The sequence below is a fragment of the Poecilia latipinna genome, unplaced genomic scaffold, assembly GCF_001443285.1.
Source record: "Poecilia latipinna isolate Pla-1442-1.1 unplaced genomic scaffold, P_latipinna-1.0 Scaffold989, whole genome shotgun sequence".
NCBI lineage: Eukaryota > Metazoa > Chordata > Actinopteri > Cyprinodontiformes > Poeciliidae > Poecilia > Poecilia latipinna.
Window position 1 is genome coordinate 207,171 of NW_015113605.1, and position 13,563 is coordinate 220,733.

The 13,563-nt window shown below is 49.0% G+C and overlaps 1 protein-coding gene across 1 annotated transcript in view; it reads left to right on the forward strand.

Moving 5' to 3' along the window:
* Nucleotides 1-12,845, forward strand: part of arid1b (AT-rich interactive domain 1B) — a 32,059-nt gene extending 19,214 nt beyond the window's left edge. The window contains exons 4-21 of the mRNA XM_015050376.1: nucleotides 1,298-1,532; nucleotides 1,610-1,687; nucleotides 1,761-1,889; nucleotides 2,894-3,230; nucleotides 3,857-3,975; nucleotides 4,063-4,166; nucleotides 4,843-4,989; nucleotides 5,584-5,796; nucleotides 5,867-6,074; nucleotides 6,777-6,912; nucleotides 7,008-7,186; nucleotides 8,010-8,154; nucleotides 8,236-8,352; nucleotides 8,595-8,676; nucleotides 8,946-9,672; nucleotides 10,183-10,313; nucleotides 10,391-10,823; nucleotides 10,947-12,845. Of these exons, the coding sequence (XP_014905862.1) occupies nucleotides 1,298-1,532; nucleotides 1,610-1,687; nucleotides 1,761-1,889; nucleotides 2,894-3,230; nucleotides 3,857-3,975; nucleotides 4,063-4,166; nucleotides 4,843-4,989; nucleotides 5,584-5,796; nucleotides 5,867-6,074; nucleotides 6,777-6,912; nucleotides 7,008-7,186; nucleotides 8,010-8,154; nucleotides 8,236-8,352; nucleotides 8,595-8,676; nucleotides 8,946-9,672; nucleotides 10,183-10,313; nucleotides 10,391-10,823; nucleotides 10,947-11,992 (4,566 nt within the window). The 3' untranslated portion in view covers nucleotides 11,993-12,845. The remainder of the gene's footprint in view (nucleotides 1-1,297; nucleotides 1,533-1,609; nucleotides 1,688-1,760; nucleotides 1,890-2,893; nucleotides 3,231-3,856; nucleotides 3,976-4,062; nucleotides 4,167-4,842; nucleotides 4,990-5,583; nucleotides 5,797-5,866; nucleotides 6,075-6,776; nucleotides 6,913-7,007; nucleotides 7,187-8,009; nucleotides 8,155-8,235; nucleotides 8,353-8,594; nucleotides 8,677-8,945; nucleotides 9,673-10,182; nucleotides 10,314-10,390; nucleotides 10,824-10,946) is intronic.
* Nucleotides 12,846-13,563: the final 718 nt, after the last annotated feature.

Below are 13,563 nucleotides of genomic sequence, written 5' to 3' on the forward strand. Positions count from 1 at the left end.
TTAGGTTTTGGTTCAGTTAGCAGGTTCTGGTTCAGTTCTTTAGGTTTTGGTTCAGTTAGCAGGTTCTGGTTCAGTTCTTTAGGTTTTGGTTCAGTTAGCAGGTTCTGGTTCAGTTCTTTAGGTTTTGGTTCAGTTAGCAGGTTCTGGTTCAGTTGTTTCTCCCGTTAAGTGTGTCGCCTCCAGCTGCGATCCGTCCTCTTTCTCGCCGTCTCTTCGTCTCTGATGTTGCGCCGCCGTCCTCTTCCTCTCGTCACTCCATCTGAAGTTGTGCTGCTGATGCGGTTGCCGTGGCGACGGCTGGTTTGAGAAGATCCTCAGCTGTGCTGAGAGGCCTCAGTAATGAGCAGAGCAGAGATCAGAGGTTTCTGAGGTTTCCTCTTTGATTAGAGAACGTCCTCCATCTCATCTTGTCTCGTATGGAGGAGTGGAAATGAATCACACACACAGACACACACACAGACACACACACACACACACACACACACACACACACAGACACACACACACGCAGACATGGCCCAGTCTGAGGCTAGAATCCAGTAGATGGATGATGAAGCAGCGCCGCCACAGAAATCTATTTACCAGTTTGATTGACTGCTTCAATCAAACTGTCTCTGCTCCATCTGAGGCCTTTGAGTTGCTATAGCAACCTGATTCTCCTCTCTGACATCAGGTTTCATCATCTATTTTGACGCTGGTTGTTGTGAGCTTGCCGTGCTGCTTCCAGGAGTCTGGTTCTGGTTCTGGTTCTGGTTCTAATCCAGGACTCCAGAAATGGGGCGATCAGAACCGATGCAGCTGTAAACATCTGGTTGTATCTGGTCCTCGCAGAGAAACACAGATGACTGATTGGTGGAGCTGTTGGAGGGGGAGGGCTCTGATTGGCTGGTTTAAAAGTTTTCATTTTGTCTTTTTCTTTTTTGTCTATCTCTTATTTTTTCTTTTATCTTTTTGTTTCTTTTTTCTTTTATTCTCTTTCTTTCGTCTTTCCTTTCTGGATTTCTCTTTTTGCTTGCTCATTTTTTTTCCTCTTATTCTTTTATATTTTTCTCTTTTTCTTTCTCTTTTTCTTCTTGCGGTTTGTTTCCGCAAGAAGTTTCTCTTTCATTTTTCTTTTCCTTCCATCTTTCTGTCTATTTCTTTTTCTTTTTTCTATCTTTCTATTTTCTGTTTTTCTTTTTTTCTTCATCTCATTTTGAGCAGTATTGAATATTTAGTTAAAACTGTTGATGTTTTCCGCCTCCACGTGTTAAGCCCCACCCCCCATTGTTAAGCTCTGCCCCTCTCTGTCCTCCAGGATCTCTCCCGCTCCATCGATGACCTGCTGACCGGCACCGAGGCGGCGGTGAGTTCAGGGGCCTCCGGTTCCGGCAGCACTCAGGGCGACCAGGGGACTCCGGGGGCCCGCTCTCCTTTCTCCCCCCACGTTTCGCCGCGCCTCCCCCCTCCGGCCCGAACGGGTCCCTCTCCGTCCCCGTCGCTGTCCCCTGCTGGGTCCCGCTCGGGGCCCCTGTCTCCCACCAGTGGTCCAGGTGGGATGAAGCTGATGAAGATGATGAAGACAAGTGCTGTGACCTTGTCGTTTTAACTCTGGTTCTGTGTGTTTCAGGCCCCCAGGCGGGCCCCCAGGTGTCTGGATCAGACATCGGCCCCCACTCCTCCCAGTCGGCCATGACTCCAGACCGAGGTTCGGCCCCTGCCTCCATGTTGGGCCCCAGAGCGTTGATGTTTTCTCTGATCGCTGTTTGGCTCTTCCTCAGGTTTCCCTCCCTCCATGCAGCGCAGCAACCAGGGGCCACATTTCGGCCCCATGTCCCCCCACCCAGCACCGGCTGGCCCCGGGCTCCACGGCTCCTACCAGCAGGGCAGCCACTCCTACGGCCCCCCAGGTGGGACATGAGCAGAGCTGATAGTCACAGTTACCTGAGCTGCTGACTGTCTGATCACTGGGATCAATTAAAATGTCTGATTGAACTTCTTTAAAGTTCTTTGATACAATATTTGTTGTGAATTGGTAATAATAAATTAATTTAATTGAATTATTATGAAATATTACTTCTTTACTGGAGTAAAAATTGCAACTTAATTGAATGAAGATCAAACTTGTTTTAAAAGTTTCACAACAAAACCTTTCACTAGATTTTATGAAAAACAAAAACTTTATGAAATCAATTTCTTTTATATTGAAAGGAATTGGTTGGGAAAAACATTTCTTTTGCCTGATTTTATTTTCTACTTGTTTTTTTTTTTTTGTTTAATGGTTTTGCTGCTGGCTGCACAGTGGCGCAGTTGGTAGAGCTGTTGCCGTGCAGCAAGAAGGTTCTAGGTTCAATTCCCGGCCCCGGTCTTTCTGCATGGAGTTTGCATGTTCTCCCTGTGCATGCGTGGGTTTTCTCCGGGTACTCCGGTTTCCTCCCACAGTCCAAAAAACATGACTGTTAGGTTAATTGGTCTGTCTAAATTGCCCCTAGGTGTGTGTGTGCACATGGTTGTGTGTCTCTGTGTTGCCCTGCGACAGACTGGCGACCTGTCCAGGAACGTAAGCTGGTGATAGGCACCAGCACCCCTCCCGACCCCACTGAGGGACAAGGGTGTTCAGAAAATGGATGGATGGATGGGTTTTGCTGCTTATATGAATTATTTTAATTTTGTTCCTTAAAATACCAACATTTTCACATAAATTTTTATTTCGGTCTGATGATGTAATTTTAAAATATTTATTGATGTTTTGATTATTCACTCAGGACTTGAGTAACTTTTTACCAAATACTTTTTTACTCGAGTAAAAGATTTGAGTAAAGTTTCTTATCGAGAAACTAGTCGTGTTTTGGGCCCCTGCCTGCTCTGCTGTGGCCCTTGAAGCTACAGAGGAATAAACTTGTGTGTTCCTCAGGTACCTACCCTCGGCCCCCTCACTACGGCGGGACCCCTGCAGCTGGCTACAGTGGCCCCGGCTCGGGCCCCAGCCTGGCTAACAGCATGGGGCTGAACACCGCTGGCCCCATGCACGGGCAGGGCCCCTCCACCCCGTCGGGCCGAGGCCCCGGGCCCGGAGCTGGGGGCCGCCCCTACACAACTGGACCCGGCACCGCGGCCCCCACCTCTCCCAACATGCCGCAGGCTACCGGCCAGGGCATGAGGCCCCCAGGGGCCACCGCCAGCTGCAAGCCGCCAGACATGGGCCCCAACTCTGGACCGAGCACCAACGCCTCCCTCAGCGCTCACAGCAGGTGAGAAACAGGAGACACTCTGGAGGAGAGAGCGCCCCCTGCTGGGTGGAGGCCAACAGGCTGATCTCTGTCTGAAAGTTTAAATATTGTGGACAGAAAATAAAAGATGTAAAGGAAGCCATGACCTCTGACCCTATGACCTCAGCTTAAAATGAAAAATACAACAGGATCCAATTTCCATTTTAGTTATTTTCTTTTATTTTATTATTCTCTAAAAAAGAAATTACAAACGACAGAAAAGTGGCTTTTATTTCACTCATGTCTTCTACGAGTTTTAGAGCCAAACTACGAAATTTTTGTTTAATCATGAGAAAAAGCCATAAAATTTTATAAAAACAGTGTCTTAAAATGATGGATTAAAAGTTTTTTTTTTTGTTTTTAGGAGCTGAGTGAGTAGCTCAGTTCATGTGTTTTTTTGTTCAAAGTAGAATTTTATTCTTCTTCTGTGGTTGTCAGACAAAATGGCCGCCCTGACATCACTCTGAATTATGGGAACACACAGATTCATTGGTGCAAAAGAAATCCAGATCTTTTCAAAAAACAAGAACTATAATAACTGACAAAATTGATTAATCACCCAGAGTTACCTCTGGTATTAATATTGATCGGTTTTGTTTAATATCCAGGCAGAGCAGCTTCTCAGCTATGACAGCGATGAGAGGTTCTGGAGGTTCTGGAGGTTCTGGAGGTCCGTTCAGCAGCTCAGGCAGGATGACTCCTCAGGGCCCGCCCTACACCGCTCCAGGTAGGAATCATCAGCAGCCAGGAATCATCGGCACCTCAGGGATTATAATCCATCATCTGTGTTTCGTTTTTCTCTCCATCCCTGCAGGATTAGGGATGATGGCGGCAGACGGGACAGGAAGTCATGACCTGAAGCAGCGGGTTGAGCTCCGAGACGCCGTCGGTTCTGCTGCTGATCCAACCAAAATGAAGGTTGATTTGATTTATTTCTGCAGACTCATGGTCCACATAGACATAAAAAAGAACAAAGACATGATACACAACAACACATACAAAAACCTCCTGGTTTAACAAATAAATGATTGATTAAAAACAGCTAGTAAAGGAAAATATTAAATTAATATAGATTCTGAAAAAATGAAGTTAGAGGAGAGAATAAATATAAACATTATGTTAACTAAATACAGATTATGGAAAGTGAGAAAAAAATCTACAAATAAAACGGGAAATAAATATTAGAAATGGATAATCGGCTTGGATTAATTTCCCAGCTTACTTACAGTGTAACTAAACCCCAAATCTATTTTTTGCAGATAAACTGTCTCCTTAAATGTTCTATCTTTATACATCTGTCAAGTTGTTTAATGATGCAATATTTGGTCTCAAACTGTCTCAGTGCTGCCCTCTTTGGGATGAATGTTGGTACTGCAGCTGAATTTTCCTATTGGTTCCAGTTGGTAGACGTTTACATCCCTTTACTTTTCTTTCCAAACAAGCCAATTTCTCATATTTAATCTTTAATTCCTGAAGAAACTAATTTCCACCATGTTGCTTGGCAGCTCAAATTATTCCAGGACCAAAACTGTTCAGTTTTTTTTAGTAAAAACTTCCTTTAAACCTGAGTGTGTGGCCGGTGTGTGTTTTGCAGCAGGACAGCTACGGCTCGCAGTGTGTGGTGCCGCCCCCCAGCGCCCCCTGCCCGATGTCCCCCAGCCCGGCCAGCGTGTCGTCCTGTGTGGGGGAAGACAGCGACAGCATCGGCAGCCCCGCCTGGCTCAGGACCCCGTCCAGCCCAGTAAGCCCCGCCCACAACGCTACAGAAACGTATGGAAAGAAATGTGTGCCAATATTAATACTGCAAGCAAAGAACATGTTTCAAAAACTCGATAAATTAAGTCAATGATAAAGTCAGAATTTGAAAAACTTATCAGTCAAAAAATATGTTGTGAAAGTAATTTGCAGTATATTTGGAGTAGTTGAACCCACATTTGTGCAGATTTTATTTTTTCCAATTTTTTCATATTTCAGTTCTCTTTGTGAGCGCAGCACTTTCTACTTTTAACACAGATTAAAAAGTATTACATTTGTAAAACTCTGTCTCAAAAGAAAAAATAGAAATTGGAGAAATAATCTGAAAAAATAATTTAAAAAATAAAATCTGAAAATCTGTTACTGTAGGTTTAACATTTGGAAACTCAGACATTAAGTTTTATTTTTAAATGTTTTTTTTTTTTTTTACAAATTTAAATTTTTTAAACGTTCTTCGCTTACAATAATATTGTAACTAATTTCTCTCCATAGAATGTAACAGTTGGTAACTGAAGTTATTTAAAGAGACAGAACCATTTTCCTCCGTTTCTCCTGAGTCTTGATCCGCCGCCTCTCTCAGCAGAAGCCCAACGTGGCGACCATGACCAACGAGAAGATCACCAAGCTGTACGAGATGGGCAGCGAGCCGGAGCGCCGCCTGTGGGTCGACCGCTACCTGTCCTTCATGGAGGACAGGGAGACGCCCGTCGCCACCCTGCCGGCCGTCGGCAGGAAGCCGCTGGACCTGTGCCGGCTCTACCTGGCGGTGCGAGCCATCGGCGGCCTGGCCATGGTGAGATGCTCTCCTCTCGGTTCTGCTTGGTTCTGTCTGGACCAAACTGGACCGTGTTTCTGCTCCTCAGGTGAACAAAAACAAGAAGTGGCGGGAGCTGTCGTCGCTGCTGAGCGTCGGGACGTCCAGCAGCTCGGCCAGCTCCCTGAAGAAGCAGTACATCCAGTACCTGTTCGCCTACGAGTGCAAGATGGAGCGAGGGGAGGAGCCTCCGCCTGACGCTGGCGCCGGGGACGCCAAGAAGCCCCTGCAGGTCAAGGGTCAACCGCCTTCTCCTGGTAAGACGATGCTGAACTGTAAGAGGAAGCAGCTGCTGTCAGGGATCCTGTTTCACACACTCACACACACACTCACACACACACTCACTCGGATGGGATTATGTAATGGACTTTCGGTGAGCTGTCAGCCGTGAACTCAGTGTAAATATAAACATTAGTGACCTCAGTTTGACCCAGTTACCCACAATGCCGCAGTGATTCCACTCTGCAGGGAAAACAAAACGTGTTGCTGATGATCAGCAGGAAGAACTTCCATGGATGGACCATCACACTGAGAATCCGATGGAAATGCGTTTTCTTTTTATTTCTTTTTTGCAAAGTTCTTAAAAGCAAAGTTACTGTCTCTGTAGCGCCAACCTGAAGGTGACAGTCACACAGTGTGTGTCCCTGACCTTTGACCTGTACAGGTTCTGGACAGATGGAATAATTTGTGTCAGCCTTATTAAGCTGGAGCCATTTTGGAAAGAGTCAAGGATAACTAATTATAACCAGTTTAATTTTGGGATCTAAATTTTGAAAACATGAATTATTTTGCAGTGATGATGTTTATTACTGACCCCACAAAGATATGAGACATAATTATTGAGTAAAGATGGCTCCGGTTTGCAGGATTAAGGCGTTTGGGTGGAGGCGGCGGTCAGGTTTGTGTTGAGCGTCTAAAACTTTGAGGACGTATCGACGCCATTTTGTTTGTCTCTGCAGCGAATTCGGGCTCGTTTCAGGGCCCCAACACGCCCCAGTCCAGCAGCTCCTCCCTCACCGACGCTCCGGTGGACCCGAAGCCCCCGACCCGCTCGTCCACCCCGCACAACCAGATGGCTGCCCAGCCTGGAAACAGGTGGGGGAGGGGCGTCTAAAGCAACATCATGTCCAAACCTTCTTATTAGCTCGTTTTCTGTGAACGTGACTCAGCATTTGTTTGTCTGCCTGCAGGACCATGGGAGGCGTGAGCGTCCAGGACCCGTTCTCTGAAGGCAGCGACCCGGCCTTCCACAGCAAGCGGGTCCCGGGGCCCGGCGGGGGCCCCTACCAGCAGGGGGCGGCTCCAACAGAACCCGCAATGAGAATGCAATACGACGCCAGCAAAGACCCGTATGGAGCCCCGAGGAAGGGTGAGGAGAGCCACTCAGCTCTCACTCGTAACATATTTCCCAGAATTCATAGCAGGAAGTGGAATAAACATCTGTTTCTTTACTAATAAACAAATGTATATAAAATTCAAGCTAAAGCTAGGCGTGAGAATTTATCCTTATAATTTGTTGTCATAATTAGACCTGTCACAATAATCATTAATCACAGGATAAATTTAAATGAGCTCAATAATTTCCATTTGTATAATTTATCGTTTTTATGTTTTCTCTCTGCTGGTCGAGAGGTTTGTGCTTTGGTCTCAACTGGACCTTTTTTTGAAGGATAATTTTGCCTTTTAGAAACTTCATAATTCATTTTATTTTGTTATTTGTTTTGGATATTTAAAATGTCTTCCAAGTCTTGAGTTAAATGCTCATAAGAATTTAAAGCTTATTGATCTTTGGGAATGTGTTCTTGCATTATTATATTACTTGAAAATGGTCTCAAAACAAGAATATTATCATTTATTGTAATAATGTACAGAACAATTTATCATCCAGCAAAATGTATTGGCCTAACCATAGTGAGAATGTTGATTTATATTCTCGATTAGTTTCACAAAATATCCCGTTAAAGTTCTGAGTCCATGTTGCTCACCCCTATGAGAGACCACACTGAGGATAAATGTTCAAACTGAAGAGGAGCTCTGCTGCCCTCTGGTGGCCACGTATGGACAGCATCCACTTACATCCACTTGCATCACCGCTTGCATCTCCATCAGTGTTCAGTTTCCCTCCTTTCAGGCAGAAAAACTGTTTACGCAGAAATTGAACTGCATCCTCAAAGGGATTTTGGTTGGTTCAGGTCCGGTTCCCGGCGAGGCCTTCGGTCAGAGCCAGATGCCCAGCGGTGCGATGCAGGACATGTTCCCCCGCGGACCCTCCTCCGGCCCCCTATCAGGGATGGGGCCCAGGCCGCAGTACCCCTACGGCCCCGGCTACGAGAGCAGGTAAGACCCGGCTCCGCTGTCGCTCCCTCATGCCAGGTCTAAACCTGAAACCGGCTGAGTGTTGGTGCCACTCTGGTGCAGATTGGACAATGTGATGGGCCCAGAGGGAAGCATGGCGCCCCCTGGCGCCCAGAACAGCATGGGCCCGTCTGCCAATGAAGCCAGCATGTATCCCCCCAACAGATTCCCCCAGCAGAGGTGAGAGAATGTGATAAAGCTTTCAGTTTGTTAACTGAGAGGCGTTCCACATGGCTGTCTGTTAGGACCCCTGCTTTTTCAATGCATATGAGGCAGAATGGAACAAGTTATCATCATTTAATGGATTCTAATAGAAAGATACTAATGTACATCAGAATCGACACAAACTGTCCCACTTTTTTCTTTTAAATGTAACCAGGTTGGTGTAATGTGGTTGAATAAAACTCAGTTTCTGTCTTCAGGCACGGACACGATGGATTTGGTCAGCAGTATCCTCACAGTATGGCCTACAGTTCCCATCAGCCCCTTTACCCCCAGCAGCAGGTGAGTGCTCTGTACCTGTGACCCAGGAAGTGATCAGTGACGATGTGTGTAATGATGTCTGGATCACTGACATCGGTTTTCACAAAAATATTTCAAAATCGTGACGGTCCCTGACGGCCCCTGACGATCTGGGTCCCTGACGATCTGGGTCCCTGACGATCTGGGTCCCTGACGATCTGGGTCCCTGACGATCTGGGTCCCTGATGGTCCCGGTCCCTGATGGTCCCGGTCCCTGACGGTCCCTAACGGTTCTGGTTCTGTCCCTGCAGGGCTACAAGCGTCCGATGGAGGCCATGTTCCCGGCTGCGAAGCGTCATGAGGGCGAGGCGTTTGCCGTGCAGCAGTTTGGCTCCCAGCAGCCGGACCCTTTCGGCCCCTACGGATCCGGACCTGGGGGGTTTTCAGGACCTGAGCGCCGGCCCGTCCCCGGGCAGTACCAGTACCCATACGGCCGCGACCGACAGGCCCCCCCACAGCACGGCATGATGGGATCGGCCCCTGCGGCGGCGACAGATGGGGGGCCGCAGCCCAGCTTGTGGCCCCCCAGGACAGAGATGGGGATCTTGTACAGCCGGCAGGGCCAGGGGCCCCCCTTCCCAGACCAGGAGGGCCGGCCCCCACACGACACCCAGTGGGCCCCCAGTCACCTGAACCAGTGCCAACCTCCCTTCCCCTCCCACTCTTCTTCCTCCTCCTCTTCCTCCATGCCCCCTCTCCCCTCCAGGCAGCCCCCCTCCTCTTTCCAGGCCACGCCCACCATCCCAAAACACGTGACCCGCCCCCAGAGCCCCTCGTCATTCCCCCGTCCTCCGGTGGGCTCCCTGTCCCCCAACGGCGCCCCCTACCTGCCTGTTAAGAAACCAGGTGTCCCCACCGTTCCCCCGGCCAATCAGGGCCTCCCCCTCGTTTACAGAGAGGTCGTTTTCCCACCCGGCTCTGTGGAGGCCACACCCCCCAAGCTGAAACCACGGCGACGGCTAACGGCGAAGGACACAGGTGAGACCAGCGCCGCTCCATAGAGGTCACATGACCAGGAAGCCATCCTTAAAAAGTCTTAAATGTCTAAGATTAAGGCCTTAATTTAATTTGCTGTTGCGGCTACCGCTAACTAGCTGTTAATATACACTAGCTAGCTAACTATCTCCCAATGATAAAGTGAGGTAGCTGTTCATGTTTCTAACGTTAAGGCCTTAAAACGTCTTAATTTAAAAACAATAAGTTTAATACATTAAACATGGGTTTTAAATTTTGTTGAGGCAGAAATATTTAATCTCATATTCCAAGTAGTAATTTTTTTTTTGTGAAACATCACTGTTACATCTTCATTGCGTTCTGTGGCTCAAGGCGGTTGCTAACTGCTGCTAACTGATATATCTTTGCTAGCTAGCAAGCTAACAACTTCTGAATATTTCTATTATGATCTTAAATTTCATTCATGACGGCCTTAAAGTCTTAAATTTGAGTTGGTGAAACCGCGCTGAGCCTCACTCTGATCGGCTTTGTCAGGAACGCCGGAGGCCTGGCGGGTGATGATGTCACTGAAGTCGGGGCTCCTGGCGGAGAGCACCTGGGCGCTGGACACCCTCAACATCCTGCTGTACGACGACAGCACAGTGGGCTCGTTCAGCCTGACGCTGGTGAGGCGCCGCGCCTGAAACGCTGAGCTTACTGAAGTTTTTTAGATCAAATCCAAACGTTTGCTTCTCGACTGCAGCTGCCCGGGTTCCTGGAGCTCATCGTGGAGTTTTATCGCCGCTGCCTCATCCAGATGTTCGGCATCCTGCAGGAGTACGAGGTCGGGGCCGAGGGCCCGAAGATGACCCCCGAGGAGCCGGGGGAGGCGCCGTCGCCGCTCGACACGGAGGACGCCAAACCTGAGGATTCCCCTCAGCAGAGCAGCAAGTATGACAAGCGGCCAGTCAGGGTGGAGGAGGCCGGGCAGAGCTGGGAGGAGGTGGAGCGCCGGGCCGACCCGAGCCGACCCAACGGCTTCATCAGCGGCCTGCTGCACTGGAAGGCCGGAGGAGGAGACTCCACGGCTCACATCCAGACGCACTTTGAGCCCCGAACCGGAGACTTCAGCCCCCCAGACCTGGAGCAGGAGGAGCAGCGAACCCAGGAGGAGGAGCAGATGGGTCAGCAAGGAGGTAAACGGGTCAATATGGGGCCGAGCTCCCAGTCTGCAGCTCTGACTGGTCTTCAATGTCTGCTGTTTCAGACTTTGCAACATTGATCAGCTGCTCCTGGTTGTTGCTGTTTCTGCTCTGCAGGCTCTCCATCTGAGGTCAGAGGTCAGCACCCGGCCCCTGCGGAGGCTCAGAATCCCATCAGCCTCCAGGAGGACGAGCCGCGCTGCTGGGACGAGGCGCCGCTGTCCACCGCCGAGTCGTGGCAGGACTCCCTGGCCAGACGCTGCATCTGCGTCTCCAACATCATCCGCAACCTCTCCTTCGTTCCCGGCAACGACGCCGTCCTGTCGCGCCACCCAGGCCTGGTTCTGATCCTGGGCCGGCTGGTTCTGCTGCACCACAGCCACCCGCGCAGGAAGCGGGCGCCGCCCACCTACCAACGGGAGGAGGAAGCGGGCCGGGCCTGCAGCCGCGACGAGTGGTGGTGGGACTGCCTGGCGGCGCTGCGAGAGAACACGCTGGTGACGCTGGCCAACGTGTCGGGCCAGCTGGACCTGTCGCAGTACCCCGAGAACATCGTCCTGCCGGTGCTGGACGGGCTGCTGCACTGGATGGTCTGTCCGTCCGCCGAGGCGCAGGACCCGTTCTGCGGGGCCAGTGGCGCCGCGGCGCTGTCGCCTCAGCGGCTCGTCCTGGAGTGCCTCTGCAAGCTGAGCGTCCAGGACTGCAACGTGGACCTGCTGCTGGCCACGCCCCCCTTCAGCCGCCAGCAGCAGCTCTTCGCCACGCTGGTGCGCCTGGTGGGCGAGCGCCGCAGCCAGGTGTGCCGGGAGATGGCGGTGGCCGTGCTCTCCAACCTGGCGCGTGGCGAAGCCACGGCGGCTCGGGCCGTCGCCCTGCAGAAGGGCAGCGTGGGAACTCTGATCGGCTTCCTGGAGGACAGCCTGGCCGTGGCGCAGTACCAGCAGAACCCGCACGCCGCCGCCGCCATGGCGCCAGAGCCGCCCAGCATCAACATGATGTGCCGCGCGGCAAAGGCGCTGCTGGCCGTGGCGAGCGTGGAGGAGAATCGGCCGGAGTTCGTCCTGTACGAGAGCCGGCTGCTGGACATCTCGCTGTCGTCGGCCCTCAACTCGGCGGTGGCGGCCATCATGTGCGAAGTGCTGTTCAAGCTGAGCCGCTCGTGACACACAGACCGCCATGGAGCGTGCTCAGTGGGACCGACCGGGTCCGATTCTATTTTTATTTAAAGAGACAGAAAGAAGTTTTTACGTAGAAATGAAAATATATAGAATATATAAAGCTCCTCGGTTCCATCCACAGATGTTTATTTGGGGTTTTTAAATAATTTTAATACAAAAAAATATTTAATACTTTTTAATTTTCTAAAAATTTTCAGTTTTTTGTTTTGTTTGAACCAAAGTGTTTTGACGGATGGCGACGGGGATGGAATGCTCTTAATTTTTTTTAAACAAGCGTGCTCATTTCTTTCCGTTTGCAGGGCTGCTCCGTGTGGGCGGGGCTTGCTGTTTGTGGGCGGGGTCAGGGTTGTAGATAAACATCCTTTTTTTAACGTGTTATGACGGAGGAAACACTGATGTTCAGTCGTGTTCTTTGTTCTGGTGCAATAAGTTTGTTTTGACGTTTTTTGTTTTTTTTTTAAATGTGAATTTTTGAACCATCCGCAGTTCAAACGCCGCTTCGCCTCCGCGGAATGAGGCGATGTGGGCGGAGCTGCATCCCATTCTGTTCCCACCAACATCCTCCTGTAAATATGTACATTGCAGCTCCAGCAGAGGGCGCCGGTCACATCGGCTGACAGATTCAGGATGTGTCCAAGGGAGGCGGGTGCGTTTGATTTGACGGACTGCGTGTACAGGCTGTGGGGGCGGGGTTTCACCGACGCCGCTTCAGAAACAGTTGTAAACAAATGTAAAGAGAGAAAAATGACTTTGTTTCTTCAGTATGAGATCTTTATATGTTCCACAACATGTTAAAGAATAAATGTACATGAACTCTGGTTGAGCACTGTGAACAGAGCGCCACCTGCTGCTTTTCTTTGACTAAACCGGAGCGGAAAGGAAAACCTGAACGGGAGCGTCACTGTCAAACAGCTAACAGTGATGCCAGTAGTTAGCATTTTTAGCTTGTCCACATCCATACAGCTCCATGTCACCTTGGATGATAAAATGTTGAAGTTTGATGCTTTTTGCAATCCAAAAAAAGAAAAGAAAAACAGTCATAATTATGAGATTAAAAGTAATTTGTACCACCGTAGGTCTGCATGACTTGAATAAACGGGTCGATGTTTTGAGGACACATTTAGCTGTTGTAATTTAAGCGTTGGAGCAGAAACAAAAACATTCAGGCTTACATTTGTCTTACTAAAAATCTGACAGTGCTGGACTGTTAGTTGAAAAAAAATAATCTTTGGTGCCATGAGGTTAAGATGTTAAAACGGATCAATAAAGCTAATTTCTTAACTAGTATAATCAAAGCCTATCAAATTAAAATTTGGAGACATTTTAAGCTAAAGTTTAACATCAGACTGTAAAATGGAGAGCAAAACCAGAAGAGTTCAAATCTCACAGATCAGGAGCTAGAGATGTAAAGATGCATAAAAACTGTTACAAGGATTTATTTAGTTTACAATTAAAACAAACAAAATGGATCACAGTGATATCTATACTTTTTCTCTTTGAAAAATAATTTCTGAAAATCTGGTAAACAGTTCCCAGTAAGAAGCAAGACCCTTATT